The sequence below is a fragment of the Mustelus asterias genome, chromosome 19 (genome assembly GCF_964213995.1).
Source record: "Mustelus asterias chromosome 19, sMusAst1.hap1.1, whole genome shotgun sequence".
Lineage (NCBI taxonomy): Eukaryota > Metazoa > Chordata > Chondrichthyes > Carcharhiniformes > Triakidae > Mustelus > Mustelus asterias.
In genome coordinates this window covers 4,476,361-4,491,364 of record NC_135819.1, presented here as the reverse complement: position 1 = coordinate 4,491,364, position 15,004 = coordinate 4,476,361, and the positions used below count along the sequence as shown (strand labels likewise).

At 47.3% G+C, this 15,004-nt stretch overlaps 1 protein-coding gene across 2 annotated transcripts in view; it reads left to right on the top strand.

Annotated features, from left to right (window-relative positions):
- Positions 1 to 444: 444 nt before the first annotated feature.
- LOC144507709 (sialic acid-binding Ig-like lectin 12) overlaps positions 445 to 15,004 on the top strand; it is a 32,004-nt gene continuing 17,444 nt past the window's right edge. Inside the window, exons 1-3 of one of the 2 annotated variants that reach the window (XM_078234919.1) lie at positions 445 to 538; positions 6,213 to 6,605; positions 12,126 to 12,425. In XM_078234919.1, coding sequence (XP_078091045.1) covers positions 475 to 538; positions 6,213 to 6,605; positions 12,126 to 12,425 — 757 coding nt within the window. In that variant the 5' untranslated portion in view covers positions 445 to 474. The remainder of the gene's footprint in view (positions 539 to 6,212; positions 6,606 to 12,125; positions 12,426 to 15,004) is intronic. The other variant, XM_078234920.1, reaches the window with a different exon arrangement.

Below are 15,004 nucleotides of genomic sequence, written 5' to 3'. Positions count from 1 at the left end.
TCCGATCTGGAAAAAAGAAGGACTTGTTGGTACCAAATTGCCTTAGTCGGTTACGGCAGTTCCTGGTCATGGAACAAGGTTAAAGTTGATTTGGGTGTGCGTAGGAATTGTGGGATGGTATTGATTATGCCCGATTCCTCCTAAATTGCCTTGGTGAAGGGGTGGGGTCATTCGCCTATCATGACATGTTTGTGTAGGTGTCTGCAGCCTCCATTGTTCCACCACTGTGTTCTGGGGTGATGTGAAAGCTCACGGTCTGGTGTCAGAACAGAGATATTGAAAGCTAAACAGATGGTGGGAGAAAAACAAAAAAAAAATCAAAACAGGATCTTACAGTAAAATTGAATCATACCTCATTGCACAAGGGAACAAAAACAGCAAAAGAAATAATTGCACCACTACCGAGGTTCCTCTTCCCATGTGAAGTATATTGCAGTCACTTTGCAGAAGGGAGGAGAACAGCACAGACAAAGAATGAATTGTCTAGCCCTCTCCGTCTGGTTTTGGCGCATGTCTATCACTGGTCTCTATTTCGCAGGTACAAGATTGACTTTCTGACTTTCTTTTTGATCCTTTTAACCTTTGGTTAGGTGGATTGGTCATGCTAAATTGCCCCTTAGTGTCCAAAAATGTGCAGGTTAGGTGGATTGGCCATGCTAAATTGTCCCTTAGTGTCCACAGATGTGTAGGTTAGGTGGATTGGCCATGCTAAATGGCCTCTTAGTGTCGAAAGATGTACAGGTTAGGTGGATTGGCCATGCTAAATTGCCCCTTAGAGTCCAAAAATGTGCAGGTTAGGTGGATTGGCCATGCTAAATTGTCCCTTAGTGTCCACAGATGTGTAGGTTAGGTCGATTGGCCATGCCAAATTGCCCCTTAGTGTCCAAAGATTTGCGGGTTAGGTGGATTGGCCATGCTAAATTGCCCTTTGGTGTACAAAGATGTGTAGGTTAGGTGGATTGGCCATGCTAAATTGCTCCTTAGTGTCCAAAGATGTGCTGGTTAGGTGGATTGGCCATGCTAAATTGCCTTTTGATGTCCAAAGATGTGTAGGTTAGGTGGATTAGTCATGCTAAATTGCCCCTTAGTGTCAGGGGGATTAGCAGGGTAAATGTGTGGGGTTACGAGGATCGGGTCTGGGTGGGATTGTTGTCGGTGCAGGCTCAATGGACCGTATGGCCTCATTCTGCACTGTAGGGATTCTATGGACTCTTTCCCTCCACATCCGAGGCTCTGTTGAGAATGGAGTTTGGGAAATGGAAAGCACGGGGAATGGGCTCGTGCCCGGGAATGAGTAGTTGTAGACTCGTTCTTCAGTTAACTGTGTCTAGCTGTCTGAGTCAGTCACCGGATCTTTTTACAGTGTGTTACGGAGTGGGATACCCTGGGAATGTTGGTGTGTTTAATCTCATTATCATACTGCTCCAGAATGGAGGGTAGACGGCATTTAGTCTTGCAGGTTTGATTGCTCCCATTTAAAAAAATTTTTTCTCTTTAAATTTCAGTACTTTAGGGGTTTGTAGTATTTCTATATATCGATATAATTGCAAGAAAACTGACGAGATACTAAGGCAGTGTGTGCCAGAGACAATTTAAACAAAAAATTATACATGCGATGTGAGCGTCGATGGTAAGGCCAGCATTTATTACCCATCCCTAATTGCCCAGAAGTGAGTTATGAAGAGCCCCCTTCTTGATAGTCCTTGTGGTATAGGCACACCACAATGCAGTTAGGGCAGCACAGTGGCACAGTGGTTAGCACTGCTGCCTCAGAGCGCCAGGGGCCCGGGTTCAATTCCAGCCTCGGGTCACTGTCTGTGTGGAGTTTGCACGTTCTCCCCATGTCTGCGTGGGTTTCCTCCAGGTGCTCCGGTTTCTTCCCACAGTTCAAAGGTGTGCAGGTTAGGTGGATTGGCTATGCTAAATTGCCCCTTAGTGTCCAAAGATGTGCAGGTTAGGTAGATTGGCCATGCTAAATTGCCCCTTAGTGTCCAAAGATGTGCAGGTTAGGTAGATTGGCCATGCTAAATTGCCCCTTAGTGCCCCAAAGATGTGCAAGTTAGGTGGATTAGCCATGCTAAATTGCCCCTTAGTGCCCCAAAGATGTGCAAGTTAGGTGGATTAGCCATGCTAAATTGCCCCTTAGTGTCCCAAAGATGTGCAGGTTAGGTGGATTGGCCATGCTAAATTGCTCTTTAGTGTCCCAAAGACGTGCAGGTTAGGTGGATTGGCCATGCTAAATTGCCCTTTAGTGTCCCAAAGATGTGCGGGTTAGGTGGATTGGCCATGCTAAATTGACCCGTAGTGTCAGGGGGATCAACAGGGTAAATGTATGGAGTTACGGGGATCAGGCCTGGGTGGGATTATTGTCAGTGCAGGCTCGATGGGCCAAATGGCCTTCTTCTGCGCTGTAGGGATTCTGTGATTCTATGAAGGGAGTTCCAGGAATTTGACCCAGCAACAGTGAAGGAACAGCAATATATTTCCAAGTCAGGATAGTGTATGACTTGGAGGGGAACTTGCAGGCAGTGGTGTTCTCTTGTATCCTTTGCCTTTCTCGTTCCAGGTGGTGGAGGTGGTAGGTTTGCAAAGTGCTATAAAGAGAGTATTGGTGAATTGCTGAGTTCAACTCATTTGTGGTACACGTTGCTGTTAATGTTTATCGTTGGCGGAGGAATTGAATGTTTAATATGGTGGAGGGGGTGCCAATAGATCAGGCTGCTTTGTCCTGGACTTTGTCAAGTTTTTTGAGTCTTGTTTGAGCCACACTCATCCAGGCAAGGCATGAGAACATTCCATCGCACTCCTGAATATGAATGGTGGATGGGTTCTGGGGAGTCAGGAGGTGAGTTACTCGCTGCAGTATTCCTGGCCTCTGACTTGTCCCTGTAGCCACAGTATTTATATAGCTGCTCCAGTTAGACGTCTGGGAAATGGTAATCCCCAGGATGTTGATGGTAGTTGTTCAGTGATGGAAATGCCATTGAGTATCAAAGAGAGATGGTTACATTTCTTCTTCTTGTGGATGGTCATTGCGTGGCACTTGTGTGCGTCATTTACCACCTTAATGTTGCCCAATTCTTGCTGCATATGGGCACGGGCTGCTTTAGTAGCTAAGGAGTTGTGAATGGTTTAGGAAACAGTGCAATCATTAAGGAACGCACTCTGAGGCAGCTCCCGACACAGAGTGATTGTTGTGCATCCTCTGTGCTATTGAGGATCACCTGAGATTGATTCTGGGCGGCACGGTGGCACAGTGGTTAGCACTGCTGCCTCACAGCGCCAGGGACCCAGGTTCAATTCTGACCTCGGTGACTGTGCAAACTCCTACAGACATTCTCCCTGTGTCTGCATGGATTTCCTCCGGGTGCTCCAGTTTCCTCCCACAGTCCAAAGACATGCAGGTTAGATGCATTGGCCATGCTAAATTGCCCCTTAGTGTCCGAAAATGCGTAGGTTGGAGGGATTAGTGGGGTTATGGGGATAAAGTCTGGGTAAAATACTGTCCGAGAGTTGGTCCAGGTTCGTTGGGCAGAATGGCCTCCTTCTGCACTGTAGGGATTCTATGAAAGTTCACTTTTCATGAATACATGGTGATCTGAAGGTGCATTATCTTAGCCAATTATCGGGGAGGCAATGGCCGAGTGGTATTATTGCTAGACTATTAATCCAGAAACTCAACTCATGGGGACCCAGGTTTGAATCGCGCCATGGCAGATGGTAGAATTTGAATTCAATCAAAAAAATCTGGAATTAGGAATCTGTTGATGACCATGAAACCATTGTCGATTGTCAGAAAAACCTATCTGATTCACTATGGTCCTTTAGGGAAGGAAATCTGCTGTCCTTACCTGGTCTGACCTATATGTGACTCCAGTGCCACAGCAATAAAGTTTAAAGTTTATTTATTTATTAGACACATGGCTTTGATCTTTGGGTCCTCACTGTCCACGGGGATAGTGCCAGAGGACTGGAGAGTGGCGAATGTTGTTCCTCTGTTCAAGAAAGGAAATAGGAATGACCCTGGTAATTATAGGCCAGTTAGTCTTACTTCGGTGGTCGGTAAGTTAATGGAAAAGGTCCTGAGGGATAGGATTTATGACCATTTGGAAAGATGCAGCTTAATCCGGGATAGTCAACATGGATTCGTGAAGGGTAAGTCTTGCCTCACAGATTTGATTGAATTCTTTGAGGAGGTAACTAGGTGTGTAGATGAAGATAGAGCAGTTGATGTTGTATACATGGATTTTAGTAAGGCGTTTGATAAGGTTCCCCATGGTCGGCGCATGAAGAAAGTAAGGAGGTGTGGGATAGAGGGAGATTTGGCTGATTGGATAAGTAACTGGCAATCTCATAGAGGTTTCTTAAAGACTTGATTAGTTGTAAGTATTCGCATTCCAACAATTATTCATGTAAATTGAGTTTGTGTCTTTATATGCTCTGTTTGTGAACAGAATTCCCACTCACTTGAAGAAGGGGCTTGCAGCTCCGAAAGCTTGTGTGGCTTTTGCTACCAAATAAACCTGTTGGACTTTAACCTGGTGTTGTTAAACTTCTTACAATCTCATAGAAGACAGAGGGTGGTGGTGGATGGAAAATTTTCAGACTGGAGACCAGTTACCAGCAGTGTACCACAGGGATCAATGTTGGGTCCTCTGCTATTTGTGATTTTTATCAATGATTTGGAGGAGGGGGCTGAAGGGTGGGTCAGGAAATTTGCTGATGACACCAAGATTGGTGGAGTAGTGGATGAGGTGGAGGGCTGTTGTAGGCTGCAAAGAGACATTGATAGGATGCAGAGCTGGGCTGAAAAATGACAGATGGAATTTAATCCTGATAAGTGAGGTGATTCATTTTGGTAGGACAAATTTGAATGCGGATTACAGGGTCAACGGCAGGGTTCTGAGGAATGTGGAGGAACAGAGAGATCTTGGCGTTCATATCCACAGATCTCTGAAGGTTGCCACTCAAGTGGATAGAGCCGTGAAGAAGGCCTATAGTGTGTTAGCGTTTATTAACAGGGGGTTTGAGTTTAAGAGCCGTGGGGTTATGCTGCAACTGTACAGGACCTTGGTGAGACCACATTTGGAATATTGTGTGCAGTTCTGGTCACCTCACTATAAGAAAGATGCGGAAGCATTGGAAAGAGTGCAAAGGAGATTTACCAGGATGCTGCCTGGTTTGGAGGGTAGGTCTTGTGAGGAAAGGTTGAGGGAGCTAGGGCTTTTCTCTTTAGAGCGGAGGAGGATGAGAGGCGACTTAATAGAGGTTTATAAGATGATGAGGGGGATAGATAGAGTGGACGTTCAGAGACTATTTCCTCGGGTGGATGTTGCTATTACTAGGGGGCATAACTATAAGGTTCATGGTGGGAGATACAGGAGGGATGTCCGAGGAAGGTTCTTCACTCAGAGAGTGGTTGGGGTGTGGAATGGACTGCCTGCTTTGATAGTGGAGTCGGACACTTTAGGAACTTTCAAGCGGTTATTGGATAGACACATGGAGCACACCAGGATGATAGGGAGTGAGATAGCTTGATCTTGGTTTCGGGCAAAGCGCGGCACAACATCGAGGGCCGAAGGGCCTGTACTGTTCTGTACTGTTCTATGTTCTATTAACACTGCAATGAAGTTACTGTGAAATTCCCCTAGTCGCCACACTCCGGCGCCTGTTCAGGTCAACGCACCTAACCAGCACGTCTTTCGGACTGTGGGAGGAAACCGGAGCACCCGGAGGAAACCCACGCAGACATGGGGGAGAATGTGCAAACTCCACACAGACAGTGACCCAAGCCGGGAATTGAACCCGGGTCCCTGGCGCTCTGAGACAGCAGTGCTAACCACTGTGCCACCATGCTGCAATGTGGTTGACTCTTAACTGCCCTCTGGAATGGCCCAGCAAGCCACTCAGTTCAAGGGCGACTAGGGATGGGCAATAAATACTGGCCCAGTCAGCGACACCCATGTCCCATGAATACATTTTTTAAAATTGATCGTTTAAATGAAAGGTTCTGATGAAACAGGCCTGAAACAAACTCTGGTCCTCCCTCCACAGATACTGCCTGACCTGCTGAGTATTTCCAGCATTTTCTATTTATGTTGTAGATTTTCAGCATCTGCGTTATTTTGCTTTGGTCATGTGATGGCGTGCGCTGTGATTATTTTATTTAAATGCCCGTTCTATCCCGCTGTAAATTTTAATTTGTATTCCAGGGAACATTGGTAGCAATGCACAACTTAAGAAGGTAATCTCTGGTGAACTAAACAAAGATGTGGTAATCAGCTGCAAGTACGCAGATGCCATCCAGAAACCGACTTTGGCACCCAAAATATCTACACAATTCTCCAAAGCAAAGGTGGCTGAGATGTCATCCCTGCAATGGTCATATTACAAACACGCCAATGACCGAAAAAGGGTCGCAATCATTGCAAACACCTCCGATTTAAACCGATGTGCTTCCTTTTTTCATTATTCGAGCTCAATAATTTCCCTTCACACTGCCCAACTGCACATCAGAGGATTAATCGGGTCAGATGCTGGATTCTATTTCTGTTCCAGAATTGGATATAAAAGAGAGCCTGACATATCACAGCTGATTATCAAAGGTGAGTGCTGAAATCAGGTCCCCATAGTGACTGTGCAGCCATCGGGGTGGCACAGTGGCATAGTGGTTAGCACCGCTGCCTCACAACACTAGGGACCCAGGTTCGATTCCCGGATGGGGTCACTGTCTGTGTGGAGTCTGCGCGTTCTCCCCATGTCTGCATGGGCTTCCTCCGGGTGCTCCGTTTTCCTCCCACAGTCCAAAGGTGTGCAGGTTGGGTGGACTGGCCATGCTAAATTGTCCCTTTGTGTCCAAAGATGTGAAGGTTGGGTGGACTGGCTGTGCTAAATTGCCCCTTAGTGTCCCGGGATGCATGGGGTTAGAGGGATTAACGGGGCGAATATGTGGGGTTATGAGATGCACAGGTTAGGTGAATTGGCAAATTGCCCCTTAATGTCAGGGGGACTAGCTAGGGTAAATGCATGGGGTTATGGGGATAGGGCCAGGGTGGGATTGTGGTCGGTGCAGACTCGATGGGCTGAATGGCCTCCTTCTGCACTGTAGGGATTCTATGTTGCCTATTTGGATGGAAGAGAGGCTTTCAAAGTAGGGACTAATTTCCACTGAACCAGAAAAATGCTGGAAAACCTCAGCAGATCTGGCAGCGTCTGTGTTGAGAGAGAGGCAGAGTTAACTTTTCGCGTCCATGTAACCAGACTCGAAGCATTTACTCTGTTTCTCTCTCCACAGACCGGCTCGCCGGAATTTTAGCGCCCCACCCGCCACAGGAATCGGAGCGGGCGAGGGGCAGACATGGGAAAGTCCCTTTAACCCGGGCGGGATTTTACTGTTTCATAGAAACTAGAAGCAGGAGGAGGCCATTCGGCCCTTCGATCCTGCTCCGCCATTCATCTTGATCACAGCTGATCATCGAATTCAATATCCTGATCCCTCTTCCCTCCATATCCCTTGATCCCTCTGGCCCCAAGAGCGATATCTAATTTCTTCTTGAAATCACACAATGTTTTGGCCTCAACTACTTTCTGTGGGAGTGAATTCCACACGTTTCGGGACGGGCAAGGCTGTAACATTCCAGCCGCTGAATTTATCCAGCAATTGTCTGTTTTTATTTCAGATTTCCAGATTCTGCAGCGATTTGCTTTTATTTTTGGAAATAATGTATCCTGGGATGTTTGATATTGGAGGGCAGCGTTCAGTACTGTCTGATGCTTAAAGTTTAAAGTTTTAAAGTTTATTTATTAGTATCACATTGCATTAACACTGCAATGAAGTGACTGTGAAAATCCCCTAGTCGCCACACTCCGACGCCTGTTTGGGTACTGAGGGAGTATTTTGCACGGCCAATGCACCTAGACCATAAGACCATAAGACATAGGAGCAAAATTAGGCCACTCGGCCCATCGAGACTGCTCTGCTATTCAATCATGGCTGATATTTTTCTCATCCCCATTCTCCTGCCTTTTCTCATAACGCCCTGATCCTCTTATTAATCAAGAACCTATCCATCTCTGTCTTAAAGACACTCAATGACCTGGCCTCCACAGCCTTCTGCGGCAAAGAGTTCCACAGATTCACCACTCTCTGGCTGAAGAAATTCCTCCTCATCTCTGTTTTAAAGGATCGTCCCTTCAGCCTGAGGTTGTGCCCTCTGGTTCTAGTTTTTCCTACTAGTGGAAACATCCTCTCCATGTCCACTCTATCCAGGCCTCGCAGTATCCTGTAAGTTTCAATAAGATCTCCTCTCATCCTTCCAAACTCCAACGAGTACAGACCCAGAGTCCTCAACCATTCCTCATACGACAAGCTCTTCATTCCAGGGATCATTCTTGTGAACGTCCTCTGGACCCTTTCCAAGGTCAGCACATCCTTCCTTAGATATGGGTCCCAAAACAGCTCACGATACTCCAAATAGGGTCTGACCAGAGCCTTATACAGCCTCAGAAGTACATCCCTGCTCTTGTACTCTAGCCCTCTCAACATGAATGCTAACATTGCATTTACCTTCCTAACTGCCGACTGAACCTGCACGTTAACCTTTGTGTTTCTGATTTCCGAAGCATTTTCCCATTTAGAAAATAGTCTATGCCTCCATTCCTCCTTCCAAAGTGCATAACCTCCCACTTTTCCACATTGTATTCCATCTGCCATTTCTTTGCCCATTCTCCTAACCTGTCCAAGTCCTTCTGCAGCCCCCCTGCTTCCTCAATACTACCTGTCCCTCTACATATCTTTGTATCATCTGCAAACTTAGCAACAGTGCCTTCAGTTCCTTCTTCCAAATCGTTAATGTATATTGTGAAAAGTTGTGGTCCCAGCACCGACCCCTGAGGCACACCACTAGTCACCGGCTGCTATCCTGAGAAAGACCCCTTTATCCCCACTCTCTGCCTTCTGCCAGTCAGCCAATCCTCTATCCATGCCAGGATCTTGTCCTTAACACCATGGGCACTTAACTTATTTAACAGCCTCCTATGCGGCACCTTGTCAAAGGCCTCCTGGAAATCTAAATAAATCACGTCCACTGGTTCTCCTTTATCTAACTTCCTTGTTATCTCCTCAAAGAACTCTAACAGATTTGACAGACATGACCTCCCTTGACAAAGCCGTGCTTACTCAGTCCTACTTTATCATGCACTTCCAAGTACTCTGCGATCTCATCTTTAATAATGGACTCTAAAATCTTGCCAACGACCGAAGTCAGGCTAACCGGCCTATAATTTCCCGTTTGCTGCCTCCTTCCCTTCTTAAACAGCGGTGTTATATTAGCTCCTTTCCAGTCCTCTGGACATGTTTTTAAACAGGACAGGATGCCGGTTGTTCCCAGAATGGCAGTCTCAGTTTTCCCAGCGCAATATTTGGTTTTTAGCTTCTGCGAACAGATGGCCACACAAAGGAGAAACTGACGGTGAACCAGGACTGTATCCAGGAGAGGAGACCACAGCATTGTGGCCACCAGTCGCGCAACACAGGAAGAAACAGTAATTTCACACTCGATTGACACAGAACACAAGTGCCAATGTCAGGGTTCACTGAATAGCGACTGCCCATCGTACCCAGTGCCTTTGCTGTTGTCCCACTATGGCCCATTGGACCAGTGAAGCTCAGTGAGTCCTCTCTCGGCAGGAAGGTTGCTAATCTATGCACCAAGTAAGAAAGACTCAAACCAACAGTTGTTATCAGTAGCTGCCCATTAACTTCTGCAGGACTATTCGGTCTATTGAGTCTGTACCAACCACAATCCATTCCAGGCCCTATCTCCATAGCCTCACATATTTACCCTGCTAATCCCTGACACTAAGGACAATTTAGCATGGCCAATCCACCTAACCCACACATCTTTGGACTGTGGGAGGAAACCAGAGCACCCGGAGGAAACCCATGCAGACACGGGGAGAACGTGTACCTGAGTCCCTGGCGCTGTGAGGCAGCAGTGCGAACCGTGCCACCTATGACCTGATTACGAGGACACAATCCAACAGGTTGTGATTGGAAAATATACAGCAACTCAGTGTCCATGGGTGTCGACCAAGCTGTTTGGGTGAGGGTGCAGATGGGCACGGTAGTCTTGCTATCATCGCCTGGCATGACCCAGTGGCTTCAGCACGGAGTGAGATGAGAGCTGGGAGGTCATGCTGGAACTGTATAAAACACTGGTTAGGCCACAACTGGAGTACTGTGTGTAGTTCTGGTCGCCACCTTATAGGAAGGATGTGATTGCACTGGAGAGGAGGTTCACCAGCCTGGGCTGGAGCGTCTGAGCTATGAGGAGAGATTGGATAGGCCGTGGCTGTGTTCCTTGGAGCAGAGAAGGCTGAGAGGGATGGGGTGGATAAGAAGGCACTTTTTCCATGAGTGGAGGGGTCAATGACCAGAGGGGGTAGAGGTTTAAGGTGAGATGTAGAAGGCTAAGAGGGGAATTGAGGAGAAACTTTTTCATCCAGAGAGTGGTGGGAGTCTGGAACTCACTGCCTGAAAGGATAGTGGAGTCAGAAACTCTCGTAACATTGAAGATATTTACTTAGATATTCACTTGCGCAGCCGTAACCTCCAGGACTATGGGCTAAGTGCTGGGGAATGGGATGAGTGTAGTCAGATCCTTGTTGACTGCCATGGACACGATGGGCTGAATGGCCTCCTTCTGTGCTGTAAACATCTCTGAATCTATGAGAAAAGGTAATCCTTCTATCGAGAGCTATTCCTCAGAAGCATTAACCTTTCTGGGTGTCTATCAGATTGGAACTGTACTGGCTGCTTCAGTGAATAGATCATTCGTCCATGAATAACACACGCAGAGAGAATAGGTGGCCATCGGGATGAACTGCCGTAATTTCCAGGGCTATGGCCAAACACTGGAAAATGGGATCAGTGTAGTCAGATCCTTGTTGACTGGCGCAGATATGATGGGCCGCAGGGCCTCCTTCTATGCTGTAAACGCCTCTGAATCTATGAGAGATGGAGAACGACTGTTGTGACACCAGAACAAATATACGTTCCCAACTTTTTACAAACAGTAATCTTAAATTTAAACCGGACACCTAATGAATTATTCTGTGGTTCTGTGACTTTTAAGGGGCATCTTGACAAATACATGAATAGGATGGGAATAGAGGGATACGGTCCCCAGAAGGGGTTTTAGTCCAAATGCAAGGATGGTCGGCGCAGGCTTGGAGGGCCGAAGGGCCTGTTCCTGTGCTGCAATTTTCTTTGTTCTTTGAATGTATGAGCTGACAGCTGGGTTACTTCAAAGTAAAAAGTTAAAGTTTATTTATTAGTCACAAGTGAGGCTTAAATTAACACTGTGTAATAACTCCACAGAGGCGAAGGTCCCGTCATCAAAAGTTCCTTTATTTGCAAGGCATACTATACAACAGTGTGATCCCTGTGTGCTCCCTGTGTGTTCCCCGCTTCAGCAGGCAGAGAGACTGACACACCTGCTTTAAATAGGGAACATGAGGCTCCCTGATTGAGTCCTAATTAATGGCCCAATCAGGGATATCTTTTAGTGTCCCGGACTCAATCAGGGACTTATTTTTGTGTACCAACAAATTCGACAAAATCAAATTTAACTAAGGGACAAATCAAAAAGGGCAGCTCCCCAAAAGGAGGGGGAACAGCCCAAACCAAAAAGCAGAAAGGAAACTTAAAACATCAAATTAAAATGTGATTGTCGGGTTCTATAATACACCCCAGCCCCTGCGGTGCCCAGCGGGCACGGAAGGCGTGAACTGTGCCCGTGGACACCGCATGCTCCCTCTCTAGGGACACCTGGCCATGAATATAGCCGCGGTAGAGGGGCAGACAGTCAGGATGGATGACCCCGTCGATCGCCTGCTGCCTGGACCTATTGATGGCACTCCTCGCCAGGCCCAGGAGGAGGTCGTCCTCCCGACCCGCCCCCTCCCCCAGCCCCCCTCCACACCAGGCAAAGGGACTCAATCAGGAAGTTCATACTCCAGCAGGCCATTTGCCTGACTGAAGTTATCGCCCACTGCAGCGAAGTTACTGTGAAATTCCCGCGTCCAACAAAGCGCTTTAATACTTTTCTCTTTTGTTGTTTAAGCTGTCTCCATTTCTCAGGTTTCATTCCTGAGCACACCACTGGAAGAGAACAAGCCTGCCATTCTGTACTTGAATATAATCAGGTTTTATCCGAAAAAGATTCTGGTGGATTGGTATGCAGGCAAGGAGAAGCTGCAGCCAAGCTCTCTGGTATCTGTCGAAACTCGTTGTGATGGAAGCTTCAATGCTATGTCCATGATCGCATTTGTGCCACAAGCGAACGACCACAGTAAATTCATCAACTGCTACATCACTCATGAAAATACAAGGATACCGAAGACTCTACAGCTCCAGGTTTCATGTAAGTGCTGTACAGATAGGATGACCAATTCTCACTTTCCCTCCTTGGTGCTGATTCTTTGCCCAATTAAACCTGGGCATGCACCAAACATTTTCTCAAACCAAAAGAGAAAACGCTGGAAAATCTCAGCAGGTCTGGCGGCACCTGTAAGGAGAGAAAAGAGCTGAAGTTTCGAGTCCTGTTGACTCTTTGTCAAAGCTGACGCCTGCTTTGTGCTTTGTCAAAGGGTCATCTGGACTCGAAACGTCAGCGTTTTTCTCTCCTTACAGGTGCCGCCAGACCTGCTGAGATTTTTCAGCATTTTCTCTGTTGGTTTCAGATTCCAGCGTCCGCAGTAATTTGCTTTTAAACATTGTCTCGAGTCTTTTTCATGCAGTAAGTTTTAAGTTTAAAGTTTATTCATCAGTGTCCCAAGTAGGCTTACATTAACACTGCAATTACGTTACTGTGAAAATCCGCTACACTCTGGCGCCTGTTCGGGTACACTGAGGGAGAATTTAGCACGGCCAATGCACCCTAACCAGCACATCTTTCGGACTGTGGGAGGAAAAAGTTAAAATTGAAGTTTATTTATTCATCACAATTAAGGCTTACATTAACACTGCAATGAAGTTACTGTGAAATTCCCCGAGTCGCCACACTCCGACACCTGTTTGGGTCAATGCACCCTAACCAGCACGTCTTTCAGAATGTAGGAGAAAACTGGAGCACCCGGAGGAAACCCACGTAGACACGGGGAGAACGTGCAAACTCCGCACAGCCAGTGACCCAAGCTGGGAAGCGAACCTGGGTCCCTGGCGCTGTGAAGCAGCAGTGCTAACCACAGTGCTACTGTGCTGCCCCGGAACACCCGGAGGAAACCCACAGTAACTTCATTGCAGTGTTAATGTAAGCCTACTTGTGACACTAATAAATAAACTTAAACTTAAACTTACATTAACATTGCAATGAAGTTATTGTGAAATTTCCCTAGTCGCCACACTCCGGTGCCTGTTCAGGTACACTGAGGGAGAATTTAGCATGGCCAATGCACACTAACCAGCATGTCTTTCGGACTGTGGGAGGAAACCGGAGCACCCGGGGTAAACCCACGCAGACTCAGGGGAGAACGAGCAGACTCCACACAGAGAGTCACCCAAGCCGGGAATCGAACCTGGATCCCTGTCGCTGTGAGGCAGCAGTGCTAACCACTGTGCCACCGTGCCACTCCAAGTGCTTGTGATCTAGAATGCGCCACCTGAAAGCAGATACAATCCTAACTTTCAGAAGGGAATTGGTTACGTACTTGAAAACTAGCAGCTCCGTGGGTTCACCAACAACCATGTGGGTTTGATTGCTCATTGCCAGCTTTCCGAGGGCAATAAATTTGGCCTCGCCAGCGATGCCCATATCCCATGAAAAAATATTTTAAAAAGAATTTGCTGGGGGAAAGAGAAGGTGCAGGTTTGGGGGGTGGGGTGGGGGGGGGAGGTGGAGGGGAAGTGAGATCAATTGGATAGCTCTGCCAGATAGCTAGCACAGGCATGATGGGCCGAATGGCTGCCTTCTCTGCTGATCTGTGATCTTTCCCGAGTGTCTGGTCTTCACCTGAGGATAGGGACAGTGGGCATTAGCAGGCCATCCAGCAATGGGGGACCAATATTGCCAAGTTTGATCCTACTTTGGAAGCAGGGATTGCTGGATAATGATCAGGAACCTTACCTGCCCTAGCTAAGGGGAACTGAGGTTCAGGGTGCCCTAGCTGGGATTGCCTAACTCAGCATCGAGCAGACATCAGACAGACAGGGTCCTACTGGTGTGCTTGACTCATTATCAGGCAGACATCAGACAGACCGGGTCCTACTGGTGTGCTTGGCTCATTATCAGGCTGAGGTGGGCTGCATGTTGTTTCTTGACTATTTAGTGACCGCTGGGATATTGTAAACCAGTCAATTTCTTAGGTGAATTATGTCTTGAGTGAGAAAGAATGTTTCTGGAAGAAAAGTCTCGCAATAAATTGGGCAGCATGGCAACACAGTGGTAAGCACTGCTGCCTCACAGCGCCAGGGAGCTGGGTTCGATTCCGGCCTTGGGTGACTGTGTGGAGTTTGCACATTCTCCCCATGTCTGTGTGGGCTTCCTCCAGGTGCTCCGGTTTCCTCCCACAGTCCAAAGGTGTGCAGGTTAGGGTGCATTGCTCATGCTAAATTGCCCCTTAGTGTCCAAAGATGTGCAGGTTAGGTGGATTGGCCATGCTAAGTTGCCCCTTAGTGTCCAAAGATGTGCGGGTTAGGTGGATTGGCCATGCTAAATTGCCCCTTAGTGTCCAAAGATGTGCGGGTTAGGTGGATTGGCCATGCTAAATTGCCCCTTAGTGTCCCAAGATGTGCAGGTTAGGTGGATTGGCCATGCTAAATTGACCCTTAGTGTCCAAAGATATGTGGATTTGGTGGATTGGCCATGCTAAATTGTCCCTAGTGTCCAAAGATGTGCAGGTTCGCTGGATTGGGCATGCTAAATTGCCCCTTAGTGTCCAAAGATGTGCGGGTTAGGTGGATTGGCCATGCTAAATTGCCCCTTAGTGTCCAAAGATGTGCGGG